Here is a 10,186-nt window from a genome sequence, read left to right as displayed (position 1 = left end):
TAGGTTTGGCTTGGACCAGACAGCAGTGGTTAAGGAGGGCCAGGTAGTTCTTGTGATCTGGGGGGACTGAAGATCTATCTGCCTCAGTACCTCGAAAGCATCCTCAGACACTTGACCTTGTCTAGCTCTACACGAGTCGTGGATAAACTGAGGGCTCTTTATTTTTTTACTGATTGAATTCAACAAATAGTGCCTCTTAGGTGCAAGGTATTGTTCCAGGTACTTGGTTCACAGAGAATAAAACAAAGAGCCCTGCACTCTCGTGGAGCTTACGGGCGGGCTGTCATTTACTGCCACCTGACCTGCATTCCGCCCGTGACCTGGGGCCCATCTCCGCACCCCGTGTCCATCAGCTGCAGGGCCAGCCCACCACCCAGACAGCACACAGGGCTGGATGTGGATTTTTAATCAAGTACAATGGGGAGAGGCCGGTGGGAGCAGCGCCACGCTGGCCGGTGACCTGTGGTGGTGCTGCTGGCAGGGCCCACACCAGCTACAGGAACTGCTGCTGTCGCTGCTGCTGCTTGGTGCAGCCTTGCTGGCGAGGTCCTTGGCGCTCTCTGTAGCTGCCAGGTCGGTCTTCTGTGCTTTCACCCTGGCTTCCTTGGCTGTCTCAGCAAGTGCTTTAGAAAGGGCCTCACCTTGCAGCTTGGCCAAGATGTGTTCCAATCCCTTCAGGGTGTTGGTCACATTACTTTGAACAGGGCTTGGCCAGATTCCTGGACAGCTCTGGAGGTGCCAAGCAAGCAACAGGAGCCCCAGACTTCCCCGCAGATTTCGGTCCAGCCACCGCTGTCGGGGTTCACACAGTAAGCGTTGTCCCTCCAACACCAGCAGCCGGTTGATGCTCCAGGTAAAGTGGTTGTGGGAGCCCGCTGGCATTTGACATTGGAAAAGTAACTTCTTAATCTATGACTCTATCTGTTTGTTTGGCTTTTCTGAAACAAGGGTCTCAGCTATACAGGTGAGATTGACCTGGAGCTCACTGTGTAATCCAGACTGGTTTTATGGGATTACAGGCGTGCACCACCAGCCTGGCCCAAGGACCTTGTTAAGTTTGACCTTGTGATGGGAGGAACTCAGATAGCCAAGGATCTGATCTCCTCCCTAATAGTTGCTTGGTGCTTCCTGTTGGCCTGCCTCTTGTCTCCACACTATTGAGTGTGCTGTCCTTTCTCAATCCTCACTCCCCAGCTCAGGTATATTTGTGTTGTGATGGCTGGGCCGCCACAGGTGGTCATGGTCTGATTCTGCCGGTCCACTGAAGTCCTCCAGAATGGACACCGAGTGAGCCACCTCGGAAGGAAGTCGCTCTGCCCCGCGAGTGTCCTGTTGGTCTCAGTCAGGAGTCTCTGGGACAGGAGCTTCTGCTCAGGGCTCACCTGTCGGTATGTGTGTCTTCAGTCAACACGTTTACTGTAGGGATTCAGAAACACTTTTGGTTCCAAGAACTTCGGAGCACGCTCTGGCCGAGGAAATCCCTCACCTTCGTCAAGCCCGGTGAGCTCCGCAGCAGTGCAGCATCAGGGCCCGCTCGCGCCATGCCTGCCAGGTTTGCGGCTCAGCCACCAACTCACCGCACCCAAGTCGCTGCCACCGCCAAGGGGGGACAGTGACCGCCCTGAGGCCTCTTTATGTTTCAGACAGAGTCTTCTACAGTCACCCAAACTGGTGTGGAACTTGTGATCCTCCTGCCTCAGCCTCGCCAGCAGCTGCTCTCAAAATGAAAATGTAGCTCAGTGGGCAGGACCTGGGTTCAAACCCAGTACTGCGCCAAAGCAACAAAGCACAGCAAACAAAACCCAAGTACCAGGTTCCATTTATATGTTAGACACTTAAGAGTCCAGCCTATAGGGGCAGGAGGCTACGCCAGCCCGAATGCTGCTCAGTGGGCGCAGTGTGTGTTTTGCAAGATGTCAAAGTCGTGGGGGGGGGGGGCTGCAGTCACAGGGTGCACACAATGCCAGGCAAGGGCTGGAAGGGGCGGGCAGGGCACATCCTACCTCAGGGCTTTTCCACAGTAAAATGTTATTGATTCAAACCACAACGCCACGTCATCTGACCCCTGAATGCTGTATTTAGCTCTTTAATTTTTTAATGTTTTCAGTGCACCAGTCTTATACTTATTGTTACATTTATCTGTTATATTATAAATGCTATTTTTAGAATTTCATTTTCCTTTGTGTGGAGGGGACTGGGGACTGAACCCAGGGTCCTCCCTTAAATTAAGCTACATCTCAGTCCCTAAAACAGATTTTTTGAAAAACATTTGAGACAGGATATTTCTAAATTGCCCAGACTGGGTTTGAATTTGAGATTCTCCTGCCTCAGCCTCCCAGCATGATGGGATTACAGGTGTGTACCACCACGCCCAGTCCACCTCTCCCTTTTATTTTTTGGTATGTAAAAATACTAGTTATTTTTGTATACCGAATAAAATCCAAATAATGTATCCAGTATCTTGCTGAATAATGAACTCTCCAAACTCAAAGGCTTATAGCAACTTTTTATTTGCAGCATGCTTTCCAAGTCACCAGCTTGGGCTGAAGCTGACAGAGTACCATGTGGCCTGGGCCTCACTGCCACCGAGTGTGCTGGGTGTCAGCTCTCAGGGCCCAGGGGGACAGTGACACCTCTCCCATGAGAGGCCCAGGCCACAGTGCAAGGCCCTGGGGCACAGGCTGAGTCATACATCCTCCTGTGTACCAACTCCTGCAGAGCCTGGCCACCCCAGCAGGCCAGGTGGGAGGGGACTCAGCATGCCTTGCCCCAGAAGGAAGGAAAAGGACACCCCACAACGGATGCTCCAACCGCTCCTGTGGAATGCAAATAAGACAGTGGAGCTGGGTGTGCTAGCACACACCTGTAATCCCAGCACTTGAGAGGCTGAGGCAGGAGGATCGCTGACTCCAAGACCAGCCTGGGCTTTGAGTTCCAGGTCAGTCTCAACTACATAGTGAGACCCTGTCTCAAACCCACCCATCAAAAACAGAGTGAGCACCACACCACCTGCAATCCAGCACTCTGGGAGCCTGAGGCAGGATTATGAGTTTGTACACAGCCTGGACAACTTAGCAAGTCCCTGTTCAAAATTTAAAAAATGGGCTGGTATGTGCAGTGTGAAGGCCCTGGGTTCACTCCACAGCACTGCAAAGCAAAAAAAAAAAAAGGGTTACAATCATAAAGAATGCAAAAAGCGGTAGGAATCAAAAGGACAGACGTAACTACGAGAGTTGAGGTTTTTCACTTTGCTAATATTAGTATCAAGGCATCCAGGAGCAGTGGCACAAGCCTATAGTCCCACCACTCAGGAGGCTAAGGCAGAAGGATCACTTGGGAGGCTGAGGCCAGTCTGAGGCCAGCCTGGGCTATGTAGTGAGTTTAAGGCCAGTCTGGACTACATGGTGAAACCTTGTCTCAAAAATGAAGGGTCAGGGACAGAGCTCAGTCATGCAATGCCTGACTGGCAAGCGTGAGGCCCCGAGTTCAATTTCTGGTACCAAAAATACATATTTTATATATATATATTTGAAACTGAGACAAAGCCTGTACCCCCCCCACACACACCTCCTGAGGACGGCAACTAACAGACTCTGTCTTAAAATATAGTTTACCTGGTGAAGGGCTGGGGACATAGCTCAGCAGTACAGCACTTGCTTAGCATGGGCCCAGGTTCAGTCCTCAGAACCAAACCAAAACAAACAAAAAACCCTTGCCAGCTCAAACAGACGAATAACCCTGGGGAAAAAAGTGCAGAATTTAAACCCCCTGCTCCTGAAAAGGACCTTTCCTCCAGCCTTCTTACATATATTCTACCACGAACCCCCCCAAAGAAACCTGGGTGTGGTGGTGCACCCAGCAATCTTGGTACTCAGGAGGCTGAAGCAGGACTGCTCCAAGTTTGAAGCCAGTATGGGCTACCTAGTAAGACTCTGACTCAAAAACTAAAAATAAAGCTCTACCAAACCTCTTATACCACAGGGAGCCATGGAAATTTCTTTCCAGCACTAGCAGAGCACGAAAAAGCAAACGTGCAAGCATAGACACAAACCTCTTGGACAACACTTTGGCCCATCAAGTTCATGGTGCCCAGCCATTGGGCCCCTGCCAGCTCCCCACTTGTGTCGTGCCTGGGTCTCCATGGGTGGTGGGACCCACACAGGCTACCACACCTGCTCTTCTCAGGCCTCCAGTTGGACCTGGAGATACCACACGGCCTGACAGTCCTGAGAACTCTCTGGCCTCAGGACATCTGAGCCAGGCAGGGCAACCCCAACGTGCAGTCTGCTCCCAATACCCCGGCTGTGATGTAGTGGCCATTTGGAGCACCAGAAGCAAAGCTCAAGACTTGGTCGGCAGTGGTTTTGATGAGGGAGGATGGTCCTCAAGGTTGGGGTGTGGGTGGGAACTTGGGGCAGGCTGGGGGTCCTGTACTCAGCTGCGGGTGGGAGGTGCATGGTGTTGCTGGGGCCTGAGAGCCTGGGCTGGGGGCTTCAGCATGGAGCTGGACTGGGGGACATCCCCAGGCAGAGGATTGGCTGCAGACCAGCACCAGTGACCTCCATGACAGAACCATGAGTCACAGCTAGGTGTGAGCTCCTGCTGCTCAGGAGCTCCCGCAGTGGCTCTGGACCCACAGGACCCCTTCCCCTGGCTGGAAGGTCCCCCCTCCCTGGGATGGAGCTGAGCCCACTAAGGTGAGACAACAGCCAGGACACTACAGGAGGCTGAGGCAGGAGTCGTCCAAACTCACAGCCAGTCCAGGCGATTGCTCAGCGTGCTCCAGGCCAGGGCCCTAACCCACACCCCTCCCCAGTGCCTACGCCTCAGGCCACACAGCCCCCACTCAACGGAACACAGGGATGGTGGTCCTGCGGTACAGCAAGCACACAGTGGCAGTAGCCTTCTGGGGACATTCACAGCCTTCCTTACAGGGCAGGTGGGCAGGCCAGTCTCTTCTGTCCCTGCCCAGGGTGGGTGCGGTCTGCACAGGCAGCCACTGCCCTGGGATTCATCTGGCTCCTGGACAGCTTGCTTGGCCAACACCAGCCCTAGGCAGGGCAGCTGCTGGGGTGGGGCAGCACCAGGTCCAGCAGACGCCTGTTTGAGGGCACAGGCTGGGGTGGGTCCCACTGCCCTGAGCTCTACTATCCAGTGCACAGGAAGGGCTGGCCAAGTGGGCACCACCTGCAGCAAGGGGTGAGGGTGGTGCTGGCGCACCCGTGCAGCAGCTCCCACCTCACGTCTGTACCTCCCTGAAAGCAGGTCAGCCTGCTGCCCGAGTTCCTTTCCACTCTACTTGACCGGGCCGACTCATGGCCAGGGATCGGAGTACCCTCGCCCAGGCGGTCACCACCACCCACGAGGCCCACACTGCCTGGGCCAGGTGCTGTGCACACGAGGTCATGCACAGGGTCCCTAGCCACACCGCCCCAGGGCAAGACTGCTGAGTTCTAGGTGCCCAACACTAACCAAACAGGAGGAAAAAACCCTGTAGAGGGACGGCACCGGACGAGGAGACGGCTGGGAGAGGCACAATTCCGGCATGTGTGCCTGCTCCAGTGGGCCCCACCCAGAAAGGCTACTGCCCTGGGCACCCTCCTTCCCCTGGGGAGGTGGGCACAGGGAGCACCGCAGACAAGAGGGCCTGACACCCTTTATTGGAAATGGATTACAAAGTAAGGCACTGTGGGCTTGCTGGTCTCCAAGGGCACAGCTCTGTGCTGCGCTGGCTCAGAGTTAAGTGCGCTCCACCACAGTGGGTAGCTCTACTTCGGTGGGCGACCTGAATCAAAGTGATTTGACATTGTGCTGCTGTGTTAATACAAAGTTCATTAGTCCATTAGAAAGTTCCTGTGAGTTAAAGAGAAGGCAAAATTCTATTATAAAATACTTATGAACGTTTCGCAATACTTTCAATTACTATCAAGCGCCCCGCAAGTCGAAGAACGGGCCTGAAGGCCTGGTGAAGGTCACTGCTGGTCTGCGAGCCATGGCCACCCGCCACTTTCCAAGGAGGACCCGGCCCCAGGCTATACCAACTTCCCACAGCGCACTGGGCCCAGAACCGAGTCTGTGGGGATAGGCCTGCTCCCTGTGGCCTGTGCAGGGCACAGCCCTTCTTCCTCGGAGCATACCTGCCGTCCCCCAGGATCCCAGAGTGGGCAGGCGGGGTACAGGGACCCTGGGGACAACACTTCCATCCACACTGCTGGGAGGGACCCCAGAGGGGCGGTGGGGTGTTCTGACCACAGCTACAATCTAAGTTTCAGTGGGGAAATGTGCTTTCGTGATGTTTTGTTTTGTACCAGGGATTGAACTCGGGTCCTTACACTTAGTGAGGCAGGTGGCAGGAACCACTGAGCTAAATCCCCAGCCCCTTTCACGGTCCGTTAAAGACGAATACAAAATTCCCCCCAAAGGAGCCTGAATTTCACATAAAGAGCCTCTTTTGGTGAAACTGTTTCTGGCTCTTCCACACTACACAATGTGCGTGGGGCACAGGGACACCACACCACTGTTCCCGTGACACGGTGACAGGCCCCGGCCCCCCAGTGACGCAGAGAGGATAGGAAGTGGCAGCGCGGGTGCCAAGCTCTGCCCGGAACCAGCTGCAAGGAGCAGTGTGACCCCGTCCAGCCTGGTGTGACTGAGGACGGAGGCCACAGGCTTGTGGAAGAGGGGATTGTCCTGGGGGCAGCCCCCGGCCAGTCCGAAAAGTCATTTGGGCCAGGGGCAGCAAGAGCGCGAGGTGTCCCCACAGGACACTCCAGGGTCGCCTGAACTGTCCAAAGTGCGCGCGAGTTGTCTTAAAACTTCTCATATGGGTTTTTCTCTTTAAACAAACCTGAAAAACAAACAAACAAACAAACAAATAACTTGAGTTACAAAGTCACTCACTCAACAGGAAACAAGATTCTCAAATGCTATGTAAGTGCTAAGTTTTACGTGAAGTTTGCTTTTTTGGTTTTGAGACAGGGCCTTGCTAAAGTCTAGACTGAAGGGGCCAAGGATTTAGCTCAGTGGTTCCACCATCTGCCTCAGAAACACAAGGTCCCCAAGTTCGATCCCCAGTACCACACACACAAACACAAAAAAAAAAACAGCCAGGGATTTAACTCAGTGGTTCCGCTGCTGCCTCGAGAGCACAATGTCTGGGATTCCATCCCTGGTACCGAAAAAACCGAAAAACTAAAAAACAGAAGTTAGAGCTGGGCGTGGTGGCTCATAACAGAAATCACAGCACCAAGAAGTTGAGGCAGGAGGATCTCCATGAGTTCAAGGCCAGCTTGGGGTACACAATGAGTTCAAGGCCAGCCTGAACTACACAGTGAGACTGACTCAAAAACAAATCAAGGGTTGGGGATTTAGATCAGTCAGCTCAGTGGTTAAGACACACGGGCCCAAGTTGATCTCAGACACACGCGCGCGCGCACACACACACACACACACAACCCCAAAACAACAACCAAAAAAAACCAGAAATGAAGCCAGGTGTGGTGGCACATGCTATGTAATCACAGCACTCTGAGAGGCTAAGGCAGGTAGATTCCAAGTTTAAGAGCAGCCTGCGAAACTCAGCCAGTCCTTTCCTCAAAATTTAAATTAATTTTTCAATGGACAGTACATTAAACAAGCAAACTGAAGTGAAATTTCCAGGAAACAATAATTCCAACAGGTCCTAAGAAACAAAAGACATGTTTGCTGATGTTCACAAACAAATTGAGAAACTTAAAGAAAATACTTCTTTCCACAGCTTTAGAGTTTATACAAAGCGAAAACAAAACCACCTTACTCTAAAGGTCCCTATTATCACCAAGATACCTTTCAAACTATGGCTACAGAAGGAAGGAAGATCATCAGTCTGTCTCAAGCAGCACAAGGTAAGTGGGCCGGAACCAGAACCAGCCATTACCAGGAGGGCTGTGTGGGCAGCATGCTGCACAGTGAGGCCACAGCCACAACAGGGCAATGGCTTCAGTTCCCACAGCTGACTCCAGGCAGCCCCGTCCATGAGAGGCACTGCAGCACGGGGTCCCCTCTAGCCCGCCAGAGGGACAGGAGGATGTCCCCAGTTGGAGCCACTGTGCACCGGTGCCACAATACCCCTGCCCAGTGGCAGGGTCTGTCCCAGGCAGGGAGGATACTGAAGAACCCCAAAATATCACCTCCCTCATTCAAATAAGAACACAAAACCTCCTGTTGGAAAGGGCATTCCCTAAGAGTCCACCTTTCACAGGGTGCAGGCTCCCAGCAGGAGGCTGCAGGCCAGGCAGGCCAGGGTGAGTGCCCACCGCACCTCACCATGCAGCCCCAAACCCAGTCAGGAGGCTCCTGGCCACCAGGGGCTCTAAACATGCCCAGCACCCACCACAAACAGGTACAGACAGTGGAAGGTGATGCCAGAGAAGGTCATGGCATTCTTTCCAGAAGAAGAGCAAACCAGGTGAAATGCGCACACTTAACACACACTCCCCCCGCATCTCTGTCAGACTTGAACAAACCAAGTGAGACAAAGCACCCAGCAGGGGTGACAGACCTCAGGCAAGCCAGTCTCTGGACAGGAGGGTCACACACCGCATCCACAAGGCAAAGGCACGACAGCAGGCGTGGAGGCTCAGGGCTGAGCTGCAGCCAGGCACAGCCCGCTCCAGGGCACAGGGACTATGCGCTCCAGCGGCTCTGTGGAGGTTCCAGCCTCTGCTCTGTGAGCCAGCACCAGTCCACAAGGAGGAGAGGAGACAGAGCTGCCCACCACGCCCAGGAGGAGTGGCTCGGCACTGGTTCCCAACCAACAGAAAGGAGACGCAGTGACTCTTACCGTATTTTCTTCTGATTTCATCATGTCTTGACTTCATCTCTGCTCTTCTACAAAAAATAAATAAAATAAAATGAAAAACCAGACAGCATCAAAGTACATTAACAACACCAACACAGAAGACAGACTCTCCCCTCCCTGTGGAAAGGTGCAGGTTCCCAGGTGGCACAAGCCTGGCATTGGACCGCACCCCCAGCACAGGGCAGGGTGAGGTGCAGCCAGTCCCCAGTGCACCAAACTCCCAAACCTGGGCCCCTTGAGTGAGACTACAAAGGTCCCTGCTCCGGCCTCACCTCTCCTCCTGCCGGACTCGCCTCTCCTCCTGCTCCCTCATGGCCCGCTCATCGCTCTTATCGGGCTTACGGCTCCTCTTTCTCCTGCAGCAGCAGCAGCAGCAGGCCACGGAGATGCCCAGCACGACGGAACCACCCAGCACAGACATGGTGATGATCAGCGCCTCGAAGTTCACTGCAAGGCCAGACACGCCAAGTCAGAACCCCGCGCCCGGTGCCCATGCTGCCCAGCGACTGTGGCTCAGCACTTGAATCTCCCTCTGGCTGCTGCCCATCTATGCCTCATTCCTGGATGGCCACAGCCAAGGGTCAGAATAGCTTTTCAACACGGAGGGAAAGGAAGTGTCCAGCCTGAGAAAGGCGAACAGAAACCAGAAAGAAGCCTGGTCCTGTGTCCTCCATGGGATGCAGAAATGGAGGCCGCACGCCTGATGCAGCACCACTCATGATTTAAATCACAGTCAAGATGCCGGGCGTGGTGGCACACGCCTATTATCCCAGCACTGGGAGGCTGAGGCAGGAGGATCCCTGTGAGTTTGAGACCAGCCTAGGCTACACAGTGAGTTCCAGGTGAGTCTCAATTACATAGTGAGACCCTGTCTGAAAAAACAAACAAAAAAACACAGTCAAGACTATCATAGTGTCACAGAGAAACAAACGGCTTCCACCACCTACCAGACCAGAGAGGGCGGCCTGGCGCCACACGCGGCCTCCCCCTGAAGTGCACTCCAGTGATAAAGTCACGGTCAACTTGAGCTTGAAACTACACCTATGCAGCGCGGTCCAGGGCCACACAGGAACCCCACATACTTGGCACAGGCAGCCCCATCTGGGTGAATGAGCAGTGGTCACCTCTGAGCACCATCCTTGGGTCCTCACCCAGTGGACACGGACTCTTCCGTGAACTGCTACTGTAAGACTCCTTATATGGCTACTTATTAAACACTACGTCTCTGCTTTATTTTCTCCTTCTTGCTTACTAAACATTTTAAAGTTAGGGTGAGGGATTTAGCTCAGTGGTTCTGCCAAGATCCAGAGTTCGAACCCCGGTACCAAAAAAAAAAAAAAAAAAAAA

The 10,186-nt window shown here is 53.6% G+C and overlaps 1 protein-coding gene and 1 pseudogene across 1 annotated transcript in view; both read right to left on the bottom strand.

The window, feature by feature from the left end:
- Positions 1-240: 240 nt before the first annotated feature.
- LOC104870820 lies at positions 241-1,543 on the bottom strand (annotated as a pseudogene).
- A 4,245-nt stretch (positions 1,544-5,788) lies between these two features.
- The window catches only part of Pttg1ip (PTTG1 interacting protein), a gene marked incomplete at its 5' end in the record, with an annotated part of 10,168 nt that continues 5,770 nt past the window's right edge, over positions 5,789-10,186 (bottom strand). The window contains 3 exons of the mRNA XM_010636593.2: positions 5,789-6,847; positions 8,822-8,868; positions 9,112-9,286. Of these exons, the coding sequence (XP_010634895.1) occupies positions 6,810-6,847; positions 8,822-8,868; positions 9,112-9,286 (260 nt within the window). The remainder of the gene's footprint in view (positions 6,848-8,821; positions 8,869-9,111; positions 9,287-10,186) is intronic.

This window comes from Fukomys damarensis, unplaced genomic scaffold (assembly GCF_012274545.1).
Source record: "Fukomys damarensis isolate Sample0158 unplaced genomic scaffold, DMR_v1.0_HiC HiC_scaffold_24, whole genome shotgun sequence".
In the NCBI taxonomy this organism is placed as follows: Eukaryota; Metazoa; Chordata; class Mammalia; order Rodentia; family Bathyergidae; genus Fukomys; species Fukomys damarensis.
This window is presented reverse-complemented; position numbering and strand designations above follow the sequence as displayed.